The sequence below is a fragment of the Candoia aspera genome, chromosome 1 (genome assembly GCF_035149785.1).
Source record: "Candoia aspera isolate rCanAsp1 chromosome 1, rCanAsp1.hap2, whole genome shotgun sequence".
In the NCBI taxonomy this organism is placed as follows: Eukaryota; Metazoa; Chordata; class Lepidosauria; order Squamata; family Boidae; genus Candoia; species Candoia aspera.
This window is the reverse complement of record NC_086153.1, coordinates 292,112,434-292,126,232: the sequence shown is the minus strand read 5'-3', so window position 1 is coordinate 292,126,232 and position 13,799 is coordinate 292,112,434. Positions and strand designations below refer to the sequence as shown.

The following is a 13,799-nucleotide window of genomic DNA, read 5'->3' as shown; positions in this document are numbered from 1 at the left end:
AGATGTAAAGGCTGCTATTCTCACCTTTTATACTAATTTTGAGTCTAAAAATTAAAATGAAGATAATGAGGAAGTTTCAGTGAGGTTGTGGAGCGAGGAAACCATTTCCTGATCAAATTTCTATGTAATTGAAGGAAAGAGAGAAACTACGTGAAGAAAAAAAGAAATACCTGGAACATCTAAAACAGTGGAGTAAGCGCAGGGAAGACATGGAATGTGATGATCTTAAGGTAACGTAAAATGGGCAGCTGATAATTGTTCTGTAATGTGTATCAGCCTGTGCTAACTATGTGTTTAATTTCAAACCCGCCAAATCAGTATGCTTGAACCTGGCGTTTTAAAGATATAGTGCCAGAAATCCCATGGTCATTGTACACGTTTCAGAATACATCCATCTCTTCATCCTAGTCCTGAGGTTGGCAACATTTTTCTTCTGTTAAAGTATGCATTCCTTCTCTACTGCATGGTGGGCAAAATTAAAACAAGTAGTGGTACTGTAGTTAGGGCCAAAGCCAAAAAACCCTTTATCTTTCTGGCGTTCTTTTCTCCATTTTCCTAAGAAGCAGGGTAAGTAATTCTTATCCCTGGTCTGAACTCATCCCTTGCAGGAGTGAGGGGAGACTTGAAATCAGGCTAAGTTGTGATAGAGGTCTTACTGTGGAGGTGGGGGTAACTTGTTTACAGGTAGTCCTCATTTAATTACAGTAATTGGGACCAGAATTTCCACTGCTAAGTGACGGGTCATAAAACATGATGTCATGTGACTGTGCTGCTTAGCAACAGAAATGTTGGCACTTCCTGTTGCAGTCATTAAGCAAGCATGTTACATGATCGCCATTTGCGACTTCCTGCCAGCTTCCCCATTGACTCTGCTTGTAGGAAGCCAGCAAAGATGGTCACAAATGGCGATCATGTGACCGCAGGGATGCTGTGACTGATGTAAGTATGAGGGCTGGTCGTAAGTACCACTTGTTCAGCACTGTTGTAAGTTCAAATGGTGGCTGAATGAGTGGTCATTAAATTAGGACTACCTGTAATTCCGTACATTCAATATGTTATCCTGCGAGGCAGAAGTACTTTTTGGCCAGCAGAGACAATGCATAGTGCCTATAATTTACCAGCAGAAACTATCTGTGTGGAGGGATGAATATCTCCCTGACTGCTAGAATAGGCAGAAAAGCACCCTGGGAGATAAGGAATAGTATACACATATGACAGTGGAACTGTAGATGGAGGAGCAAAAAGGACTGCTATATGAGTGATACTATTTACTTCCATGTGAGGGAGAAAGATGGTTTGTAATCTGTGAGCCATCATCCCTTCTTTTACCAGTTCAGAATGCTCTTAACTCTTACTATAAGAAATTTGAATGTTTGGTTCATGTATTTATGTCTGTAATCTTAAATTAATTTCTTGGTAGGACAGGAATATAAAAACTGATCCAGTGCAGTGTGGAATGCCTTCTTGCTAACCTCATCCCCCCCAAACTTTTCTCTCTCTTACCCCTCAATTGTCTGCCTGCTATTTTATATCATTGTGCTTGTCTCTGCCCCTTCATGCTTTCCTCAGTACATTCTGTCCACTTGCTGCTTTCCTGTTTCCTTATTTGCTTCCCTAATATCTCCACCACTTTGCTGCCTTTGGGCCACAATCTCTAGCTTCTCTGTTCTCCCTTCTCTTTTTTAATCCTCCTGGTCTCTAGGCTCACCACACTGTCTTCCCCATTGCTCTTGGGTCTCCTATATTGGTCTTCCTTAACCATCATCGAACTCTGAGTCTCCCCCAGGTCTACTTGTCAGTTGCTAAAATATTGTAGCTTCTCCATCCCTTCCAAAAAGAAACTGAAAAAAATTATTTCAATGATGTGGTGAAACTGACACTTTACTCAATGTTTTAGCTGTCTGTACTAGTGAAAAAACAGGCTTATTGTTTTGAAACAGTTGAAAGAAACAACTTCATAGTGTCATAGTGCTCTCTACTGGAGAAGTATCAGTCAGTTCTTCAACTTGGTTGCTGTTTTTGGGCCAGGTTGGAATATTGCTATTAAAATCCACTAAAGTAAAATAAAATAAAGTAAAGGTAAAGTAAAGGTGGTCCTTTCACTTATGGACTATGGCCTTTGACGTGCCTTGCAAAGCTTAGCCTATTGCTAGAGCCCATGGATCTTATTGATGCTTGTGGTAGAGGTTCTAAGTACAGATCAATATGTTGTTGTGTTTGAATTCTCATCTCTGTTATAATGCAGAACCATTTTGTGAAAGTATCAGTTCTCTAAACTTCCTGACACCAAAATTTGGTGTTTTTTTTAAAACTCTTCAGTGTGCACAACACAGGAAGAGATCAGTTCTGAGCTTCCAGCTTAAGTTATGGTGTGTGGTTTCTATAACGTTTGTATGATATAATTGTTGCTGATTTATGCACATTTTATGCTTTATTGTACAACCGGGCATGTATTTTGTCAGGGTGCCATTTTCTCCCTCACATGGAAGTAAATGGGAAATTCCAACATCAGTAGTAGTATTACTATGGGTTAAAGGGTCCTAGGCCATTCTGTATATCAGGAATGAGCAACCTGCATCCTCATGAAGAATGAGACTCATGAGGCAGCACAATATCTCATTTGTGATCTCCAGGGTCCCTGAGCATAGACAGGATTGAAGTTTTAGATAGATTTCTGGTATGGGGTCGGGGGTAAGGTACATTAAATTGCAAAGGCTAAAGACATTCATTTCACCTATTAACTTTTCCCTATCAGACTGTCTTTCCATTTTGCCTCTTAACCTTCCCTCCACACAAAGGGGGCTGAAAATTTCTACTCCATCCCCTCTGCTAATCTTGTAATGTTTCTGGGCCTGTCCTTTGTAATCTCTAGCCAGAATGTGCTTCCCAGGCCAAAAACATTTGCCCATCATAATGTGACATCTTTCCCTATGCCATCTACTCTGCATGATTTTTCTGTTTCAATCTGAGTGTTTAAAGAAAATCATGAGAAATGCTGCTCATTATTTTAAAAAATACTAATATTATGTCATTAAGAAATGCCAACCCAATGCAAAGTAAGAAAAGAGAAGTTGGAAAAAAATATCTTCCTAGTCTTGGAATTTCACAGGGATAATAAAGAGTTGTCTGCTACTTGGAAGGGGGACTGTAACAGTTCTAGAAACTAGTGTTCTGTAATACATTATGTTTTATCAAAAATAAAGAATGGGCAGGGGAGAAATAAAAAGCAGTCAAAATCAGATAAAAATATAATATAAATCAAGATAATTGACCACAGTCACAATACACAGCTAAAGCCAGGCATAACAGGCACTTACTCTCCCACCCAAAAAGGGTTCATTTACCATCCTGGCACAGGAGAAAAGCTAGGTCTTCATCGCTCTACAAAAGGTTAATAGGGTTGGGCCCACCTAAACCTTGGGCAGGAAGATTGTTCCAAAGGGCAGGCATGGCAATAGAGAAGGTGGGCCCCATTAGATGACAAAGCCTCAGAGTCAGGATCTGGAGGATGCTCACCCTGTGCAACCTAGAGGGACGGGCGGGAAAAAAATAGAGCTAGGCAGTCCTGCAAATAACCTGGCCCTGTACTATGTAGGGCTTTATAGGAGATACTTTGAATTGCATCTGGATGCCTATTAAGAGCTATTGCAGTTTGCAGAGTAGTAGCATTACATGGATATACTGAAGTATTCCTGTTACTATCCACTAGTATACTGTCTATACTATGTATATACTATGCATTCCGGACCCATTGCAGCTTCAAGATGGTTTTCAAAGGCAGCCTCATGTAGAGTGCATTGCAGAAATCCAACCAGGAGGTGGCCAAGGAGTGACTCACAAGGAGTGATCAGAGCCTCCCAATCCAGAAACAGATCAATTGGCACATGAGATGGAGTTATACAAAAGCCCTCTTAGCCATGGCTACTTTCTGGTATTCATCTGCACACAATAAATATTCAGGTTTCTTGTGTTCTCACAAGCATTCACAAAAGTTCTCACAAGATTAGAAGCAAAGAGCCTGAAACTAGATAAATCCTATAACAAGGCAAGGGAGAGGTAAAAACTGTCACTCCTGACAAAAAGAGAGTGGTTTAATAGATGGGAGAAAAAAGTTTCAAGAATTTAAACCTTATTTTATTTATTTATCATATTTTTATGACCGCCCATCTCCCTCATGCTATAAATAGGGCTTGAATTTAATATATAGCAGTCACAGGAGTTCTTTTCTAAAGGCTTCTAACTTTTGTATTATAAACATTTCTTATTAGAAGTTGTGTGTCCTTGGCAGTCTGTGATGTCCACTTCCAGTCTTGCATTGTCAGGAGGAGCTGACATTTTGTTTGTATCACAGGAACTTCCAGTTCCAACTCCAGTGAAAACCAGACTACCTCCAGAGATCTTTGGTGATGCTGTAATGGTTTTAGAGTTCCTCCATGCATTTGGGGAACTTTTTGATCTTCAAGATGAATTTCCTGACGGTGTGACTTTAGGCAAGTTTTTTTCTCTCCTTGGATTTTGCTTCAAATTAAGCTATATACTATGTTTCTGACATCTAGGCATTTATAAATAATTCATAAAGTATCAAGATTTTACTTAAATTTGGGACAAATTCTCATATATGAGTTGGCTATCAGTTTGAAACATATATTTCTTCAGTGTACATCAGGTTATACGAAGAAGTATTCCTTTGAACAGAAATAATATAATAGCTCCAAAAATGCCACTTGAGCTCTCTTATGTCTACCCCTATTGAGGCTGAGACTTCACTGTGTGCATCTGTTTATGTCACCAGGGTATGCATGTGATCTGGCCTAGCATTTATGAAAATTGTTGAAATATTTTTATTTTACAATGGGCAGTGGTCACCAGCAAGGCTTGTTGAAGAAGCTAGCTTGATGCTTCTCACTCTTCTCTTCTCCCAGCATTACTGCCAGCATTTTCATAATTTACTTTAACAGATCTCCATGCTCTCCTTCTTGCTGAAAATGAATATGTAAGGAACATATGCGTTTAGGATTTTCTGCAAAGGAACAGCTTTTTTCTCCATTCAGTGGATTAACTTGAGGTGAATAGCAGGCTAAAGGGAGGACAGCTCTAGTCCAGTTTGGGACATTCAGTTATTTTTTTTCCCTGTATTTTATTCAATCTGTCCTTTATTATATGGATGTTACTTAGCAGTCAGCCAGATCTTGACATTTGTATGTTCTCAAATCTTTCATTTGCCTGATTGTCCCTGTTCATTTCAATATGGAAATACACCTGCATATGTTGACCAGTTGGATTCTGCACATCTAAAGTTGCACATTAGAGAATAAAATAGGAAGATTTCTCAAGCTAAGGTTCAGCTCCAACTGCATCTCTTACGCTTGGATGCTGCAGAGCAACTGAAAGTACTTTCTTTTATTATTTACAGAAGTTTTAGAGGAAGCTCTTGTAGGAAATGACAGTGAAGGCCCACTTTGTGAATTACTGTTTTTTTTCCTGACTGCCATATTTCAAGCTATGGCTGAAGAAGAAGAAGAAATTGCCAAAGACCAAATAGCAGATGCTGAGACCAAAGGTCAGACTTCAACTGCACTTTTTAAGGACAGCTTTCATACTAATCTGCATTCACAGCAATATGTTTTTTCAATTAACTTTGCTTTGCTACATAACTGGTGAGAAAAGACAACATTTTAGATGTAAGCTGCAGTGGTGATCCAGATGTATTTCTACTTTTGTCTTTCTAAAAGGGCAGAGATTCCATTTATTGTATCTCAAGAATTTCAAACTGGTATGTTTCCCAGAAGATTCAAAATTGTGTTTGCTTATTTTAATTTTAAAACAATGTCAGCAGTAGAGGCTTATTTTATTGAATGTCTGCAGATGTAGTCTTCTTCATCTCTGTGAGGTAAATAACCACGAGTAAAGTAGTTGTATGAGCTTCTGGTTTTGCTACAAAATGTTAGAAGGGCCTTTAGATTAGAAGGCATATTTTAGAAGGCTAACAAATACATTAAGAATTAAGCTAGTAGACCAGAGTCCACTTTAGCATTCAAAAGCATATATCTTAATACATCTGACTAATTACAAGTCTTTAGGTTGTGCAGGTTTGATAATCAACTGTCATAGCAGCACAATCTGTTACTATTCCTTTTGTACAATGGGAAATAATGATATGCACACATTAGTTGCTTACATATTGGCTAAGTAGTACATTTTGGGTTTGCCTTACCATTCGTATATCTCCAACTAATTGCAGCACATTTAACAATCTAGGAGGAAAATTACAGAGCAGAAGTATAGTACTGGCTTATCAGCTGCTTATTCTTTTAAGCGTTTTTCTGATGTCAAACTACGGTGTGTGAGATTGTGGTAACCCTAGATCAGTATAATTCAACAAACGAAGAAGATATCCCTGCCTCTCTGAAGTTGTTCCTCATCTGAGAGAACCAATCTTATTTATTTAGCACTTGTCTCAGAGTGGGGCAACTTGTCCCGAGAATCGCATTGGAAATCAAGGATCAAGAATTACAGAATTGGAAGGTGCTATTTAGGCCATTGAAAGTGAGTAGGTGGATATGACTGATGTTTTAGCCAATTTTTAAGATCCCCAAGTCACAGGTGGCTGGTGTGGAGGTGCTGCATGCCAGACTATTTCTGAATACAGATTTAAATCAATGTCAAAAACTAGCCTGGCCAGCAGGTCTGTGGAATAGGGGAGAGGTGCAAGGTGAAGCAGGAAAGCTCGTGGAGCATATCCAGTTGCCCTCCCATCTCACTCCAGGCCCATGGGGGAACTCAACTGACTGTTCAGTTCCCCCACCTATCGGTTGGGCTGTTTTTGAACACAGGTTTGCTGGTCTTTCTGAGAAGGGCTCTTTTGAGGGAGCTGGGTGGTGATGAAATTTGAAAGATAGATAGATAGATAAGGGCTAGAAGGGAAAAGGGGAAGAAACCTTTGTCAATTTAATTCAGCTCCCAAATATTCCTAATCAGTAAGTGCTGCAAGAGAAATCCAGTGCTGGCAGTGAGGGCCTTAGCCAGTAGCACCTAGAAGTATGCTATGGAATACACAACATGGCGATGTAGTATATAAAATGACACCCACACCACACCACACCACAGTAATAACAACAGTAAGAGAACACAGTCACCTTACTTTTGGCAAAAGCACAGTTTTTGTAAAACTTGCAATGCCCTCATTTCGGACAGAATCAGCACCCACAGCTGACAGAATCTGGCTCTCTTTTCTGGTTTAAATAAAACTTCCACAAGGAGAGGAAGCTACCACTCCTTTAAAAATTTGCTAAACACATGTTAAAAACAACATTTACCTGAAACCACTGGGAGTAGTCACCTAACAGTTTGGGGTTAGATAGCAACAATATGCTGATGATACCAAAGTGGAGAATATGTGTGATACGGTGCACCAAAGTACACATCTTTATACCAGGCCAAAGAAGTAATGCAGTGGAAGCCTCGACACCGTGCCTAGATACCGTGCCTAGATACTGTTAGAATCTGGACGGGAAAAAAACAGATTGAAGTTAAATTCCAGCAAGCCCTAAGTTACTGTTTTTTGCAGAAACCATCTTGTTCTTTCTCCTCCCCAGTGGTCACTTTGGAAGGGATAGCATTCCCCTGAAGCAGGAGGTCCATGACCTGGGGATTTTCCTAGATTCATGGATGTTGCTGAATAAGCAAGTTGAGGTGTGGGTAGAAGGCCACCTGGTACGTAACTTGTGTCCTTCGAAGAGAATATTTGTAGCTCAGGGTTGAACTGTGGAGCCCTTGGTGCTCTCTGAGCCTTGTTGTTTTCTTGCAGACGTTTCATTGCCAGACTAGGCAACATCTTCAGTGCAACTGTCGCACTGAAGATGTTGCCTAGTCTGGCAATGAAACGTCTGCAAAAAAACAACAAGGCTCAGAGAGCACCAAGGGCTCCACTTGGGTCCTTGGGACCTTCTGCTCCAGGAAACATGCATTCTACATGAGGCTGCCTTAAAGACTTGGTAGCTGCAGTTGCTCTAAAATCCAGCAGCTTGCTTGTTGGCAAGGGAGAGCTGCTATTCACATGTAGCTTGAGTGCTCTGGGCCTATTGACTGTCAACAGATTTCCAAGTACAAATCAAAGTGCTGGTTTTGACATTTGAAGCAGTATGAGGCTTGGCACCTAATTAGAGACTGCCTAGTTCAAGTGGATCCTCCCTGTCTAGTTTGTACATTTCTACTTGGGATACTGAGGTTTCCTTCTCCAAATGAGTTCCAGGAGAAAGTAAGATCATCTTGTTTCTTAGCATTGGTACCCATTCTACTAAAAAGTGGCTTACCAGAAATCTTGTTGGCTCCTGAAGTTTAGAAAAGCCTTAAAAACTGAACTGTTCAGAAGGGCATTTGATTAAGTTAACATGTATTACTTCCGTATTTGAATATAGTAATTTGTGAAAGGATTTTAAAGATTATTTCTGTATTTCTGAATTAATGTTATAAGCTGGTTTCCACATGAATCCATATGGAATGTGGCAGTACTGTATATAAATTAGTAAATAAATAAAAACAGACCCAATGGGCTACCAGAATAATGCTAGGCTTGTGTATATAAGTAACCTGTATAGTGTGTGCTTAGTGCTTTGCAAAGTGCCAATCAGCTTTACATGGCAAATGCCTCTGTGAAGGCCAGTTACTGTACAGGTAGTCCTAGCTTAACGACCCTAATTGGGACTGGAATTTCCATTGCTAAATGAAGTGGTTGTTAGGCAAAACATCACATGACGGCACCACTTAGCGACAGCAGTTCTGGTAGTCCCAGTTGCAGTCATTAGGCCAGGACTGCATCATTGTTAGGCAAGGACCTTACAGTTCTGCCATGCCATGCTCGCCTCCACTTCAACTTCCCCCCACCTGCCTATCTCCCCCTCATTTCTGTCCTTTTTGGCTGCCTCATACTCTGCCACCGCTACCTACCCCTGCTGACCACTGTCTGATGAGATGTGCCCAGCCAAGGCAGCTGCTGGCCCTTTGCAAGGCTCTTGTGCAGGCCCCCAAAAGGCCAGTGATGGGGGGGGGGATAGGCAGGTAGGGGCAGTTGAAGTGCACACTGCAGTTGTAAATGCAGGTGGGTTGCCAAGTACCTGAATTTTGATCGTGTGACCGTGGGGGAACTTCAACAGCCTTAACTTCAAGGATTGGTCATAACTACCATTCATTCAGCACTCAACTTTGAATGGTTGCTGGACAAATGGTCCTTAAGTGAGGACTGCCTATATGCCTCCTGTAGCCCAGGCCAAAATGGCCATGGAGGGCAGTGCCCAGTGATTGGAGGGGAAGGACATGCATGCGACAGCCAAAAGTAGTTAGTGCTTGTCGGTCAGATCACAGGCCCTTATGTAATCTTCAGTGAGGCACTGTAGAAGTTTATATGGCAAGATTTGTATTGGGAGAAGAGGAAAAACACTCCTTTAAAAGTAGAACAGCTAAAGACAATTTAAGATAGCTGTGGTGGGCTGGGAATGAGACTAATGTTACATCATGAAGACATGTCCTCTAAAAACAGCAGGGCATCTTTGCTGGATAGCCATCTTTTGGGGATGCATTTGTTTGGAATCCTGCACTGAGCAAGGAATTTAACTCAATGGCCTAAATGTTTTCTTCCAATTCTATAATTCTTCGTTCTGGGAAATAGTGATTCTGTTCTAATAGTGCAGAGGCAAGCAAAGTGGAATGATATATAGATTTACTATATTGTATGGCTGAATGATTTCTTCCAGAAAGCATCAGAGAATGTGAGGAAGCCCCTATGGTAGCACTGCTCAAAGTTCGCTAGGCTTTTTTAAAAGAATAAACAAAGCAGGGAGAGAGACTTCATATTAATACTGTTTTTCAAAAAAAAAAAAAAAGTGCGGTCTCCCAAGCCCTGCGTATTTTTTTTCCACAAGAAGAACAAATGCTAGGCAGACTAGTATTGCCTATGGGAGCAGAATTCCTCAAACTGCTTTCAGAGGAATTAGTGGTGGAATTCTTCTATATTGTCTAAATTAAAGTACTGTACAGTTTATTTTTCATTACTCTGTCTGTTATTGTTAGTAATTGTCAATTCAGATCATGAGCAATTTCATAAGATTGTGATGGAAAAGAAAGATAGAATTGGGTGACGCCTGCATTAATGATACCAGTCTCCAAAATGGTATCTTTCAGAGAAATGTGTCATTGGAGAAATTTCTCCAGTGCAATATTTTGTGAATCACCATGAAACATTGCCAGTCCCACCTCAACCAGCATTTCCTGAAGAGTGGTAGAATTAATAGGGATGCATTCCCCATGTTTCCTTCCTAGCAAAGGCAACTAAAACTATAGCACTTCATCTAAAGCTCAGGAATCAAGAATTGAATGCTAGGCACTGGCCAAAAATTACTCAACATGATGGAATTCAAGCAGACCTTTTAAATAAATACATTATCATAGTTATCTTAGGCCAGATAAAACAAGTCTGCCTTACAGACAGGCATTGACTAGTTCCCTGATTGTCTGGTCAGTTCCCTCTGAATTTTTTTATAAGGTAAAAATGATAGAGGTCAAAACAGATAGATCTCATTTCTAGGAATCTTGTCTGTGTGCACCAGCATTACAAATTGAAAAGTAGCTCTCTGATGTGGAAAATCAGACACTAAATCTACAAACATTGGATCTACACAAATTATGGCATGCAAGAAGAATGGATATTAGTAATTAAATCTGCAAAAAGATTTTGTAAAGTAGTTGTGGTGGTTTGCACTGTAATTTATTTCATTCGATTAGGCTGCTTACAGATGAATAAAAACCAAATGGCATTAAAGCTATTGTGTATGGAGGATTGCATTCAGTTAAGTTAGGCAAGGGTAGCTCAGTTCTATTTTGTGAAGATACACTATCATTCAATGTTATAGTTGGAAGATAAACAAGTACTTCAGCAATAGGAAATGAACTTAGGTTTGCCTCTTCCACAGTTTTAATACCTGCAGAAGAAAGAGGAGAGATAATTCACTTGCAATTGCTTAATGTGTAAAGAAATTGTACTTGTGCGTTAATTCAAACTGCCTGGTGCTGCTTTAGAGGTGGTTTGATTGTGTGCATGTCTTGCCAGTTGTATGGAATAAAGAACCTCTTCAGTATGGCAGATCAGCATTGACTGCTGCTTATTTATCTCTTATTTGTTTGGCAGTATGTAATAATTATAAGGAATGGAGTGATAGCTTGTGTTAAAAATCTTTGCATGAGTGTGTTTACACTCTTGCAGTCAAACTGCATGCAAGAAACTTAGTGAGTTGCATGCTTTCTCCAGCTGTTTGGCTATTGCATTGCAGCTTACATGAATACTGAATTTTTATGTTGTTTCTGCATTGCTTAAAAAGGCTTGCTTGCTTACTTGGACTCCAAACAGAAATGTTAATTTACACTAGAATAAAGTCTTTATTTCCTTAAAGATTTAACAGAGGCTTTGGATGAAGATGCAGACCCCACAAAATCTGCACTATCTGCAGTTGCAACTTTGGCAGCTGCATGGCCCCAGTTACATCAGGGTATGTGTGGGTTTCCTTTTTTTTTGTTTCATTGTTTTGCTGTATTTTATAACAAGTATAATTTACATTGTTTGCTTAAACATTTTTAGAAGTCAAATAGACTAACTTGATTCTATTGTTAACTGTAGGTTGCAATTTGAAAAACCTGGATCTTGATAGCTGCACTCTTTCTGAGATTCTCAGACTTCATATCCTAGCATCAGGTGCAGATGTAACATCAGCAAATGCTAAATATCGCTACCAGAAGCGAGGAGGATTTGATGCTACAGATGATGCTTGCATGGAGCTAAGATTGAGTAATCCTGGATTGTTGAAAAAACTCTCGTGTACCTCAGTATATGATTTATCATCGGGTAATAGAGCCAAACCAGTTTCTTATGTCCTGTGACAGATATTCTCAAACTACAGAAAGCTTAATTAAGCAAATTTGGAAGAGTACTTTGAAGGATAATCATTAATCATGTTATACAGTAACCTTCTAGTTGAGAAGATACTATGCTAAAAATTTATAGTCAAAGTTAGACTTCATATGACTTTATAAGAATAGTGAGGATGGGTTTGGTTATTTTACAACTTGTAATGGTTGCCTAATACTCAGTCTCACAAGCCCGGGCTTAAAGATAACTGATTTATTAAAGGAATAGTATGCAAATACAGAGAAAGCTGAGAATGAGCAAAAGCACGCCAAATACAAACTTAAAAGCCTTGCTTCCAACCCAGTCCCGCCCCGAGCGCTCGTTAGCAACCACCCCCTCCCAGGTGCTAGCAACCGTTACATCTGCCTGGGAAACAGAGTTGCAAACCCAAACATACATTCCAAAGTAGCAAAATAAGGAGCACAGCAATAATGGAAAATACCAGCAAACGTTCAAGCATGTAAGACACGGAAGAAGGGTTTGACATGTGAAACGTTACGATGTTAACAACACATTGAAATGGTGAACATGACACAACTATAGTTCAGGATGATGGTTTTACCCTTATGGAAGTTGCTCCAGTACTTAAAAGCTTCAAAAAAGTTATAGTCTATAAATAGTTGGACGTTCCTAGTGGGATTTTGAGCTGTGTTTATTTTGTTTAAAAGGTTGACACCTTTGCCAAAAAGTACCTTTGAATGTCCCTTAGGTTTCAGTTTTCTATCTGGTATGAGGGATGGGTGGGTTGATGGTGCATGAGTCTTTCGGGTCTTATTTACATGTATACACAAGACAGACAGATAGATAGATTGAAACAATATCTTGGAGTTTCTATTTGTTAATACTGTATCTGGGTGGGAATAATCTGTGAAATCTAATAATCATCTATATGTACAATAGATCCTTGTTTTTATATCCAAACAGTGTATGTATGATTTGATGAGGTAAATGTCATTTCTGGGTTAAAAAGTCAAACCTCATTTTTTTAATGAGGCCAACTGACTCTGAAACCATCTTTTCTTATATATATCAGCTGAAAAAATGAGGATTCTTCATGCTCTTTGTGGGAAACTTCTAACTCTTGTTTCTACTCGAGACTTCATTGAAGACTCTGTTGATGTATTGCGACAAACAAAACAAGAATTCAGAGAATTAAAAGCAGAACAGCATCGCAGAGAAAGAGAAGCTGCAGCAGCAAAGTGAGTTCAAACATAACCAAAAGAAAGCAAAATTGTAACTCTAGAAAGCTATTCTTCTGCAACACATTGACAGGATAGCTTACACTAATTATAATAACCTTCGTAATAGCTTACAATTTGGTTTAGAAAAGTATTTAAGGCTAAGGTTAGTTTTGTTGGCATTTCTTTGTTTTTTACAGGACCAAGCCACTAGGTTACCATGGTAATTGAGTACTTTCTTAAGTATCGGCAGGGTGAAGAGGTCGAACTTAATTGTCCTCAATTTGGGTGTTAATAGCTGCATTGCCTGGGGGAGGGCAGCTTGCCTGGGCTTGTTTGGTTTCGCTTTTGCAGCCTCTCAGCTCAGTCCTCTCTGAGCACATGTGAATGCACAGCTTGAAAAATATGTTTTTGTGCTTTCTGTAAATAAATTTATTTTTATAGAAATGCCTGGTGTGTGATTTTTCTGATCTCTCAGGACAAACGCTTTCTAGCACTCTGACAAGTTTAATTTCCTTTATTTCAAACAGTTTATAATTCAGTATTTTTAATATAAAATGCAGTTATGTACTGATATCCTGACCTAAAGATTTCAGCATGTGTAAAGGTATTTAAGAATATGTAGTATGTTGGATTTCTGATCTTCCACAGTACAAAAACATGCTCAG

General features: G+C 39.4%; 1 protein-coding gene across 1 annotated transcript in view; it reads left to right on the top strand.

Moving 5' to 3' along the window:
• The window catches only part of BAZ1A (bromodomain adjacent to zinc finger domain 1A), a 58,374-nt gene that overhangs the window by 20,988 nt on the left and 23,587 nt on the right, over positions 1-13,799 (top strand). The window contains exons 11-16 of the mRNA XM_063290036.1: positions 135-230; positions 4,352-4,490; positions 5,411-5,560; positions 11,442-11,537; positions 11,666-11,890; positions 12,987-13,152. Of these exons, the coding sequence (XP_063146106.1) occupies positions 135-230; positions 4,352-4,490; positions 5,411-5,560; positions 11,442-11,537; positions 11,666-11,890; positions 12,987-13,152 (872 nt within the window). The remainder of the gene's footprint in view (positions 1-134; positions 231-4,351; positions 4,491-5,410; positions 5,561-11,441; positions 11,538-11,665; positions 11,891-12,986; positions 13,153-13,799) is intronic.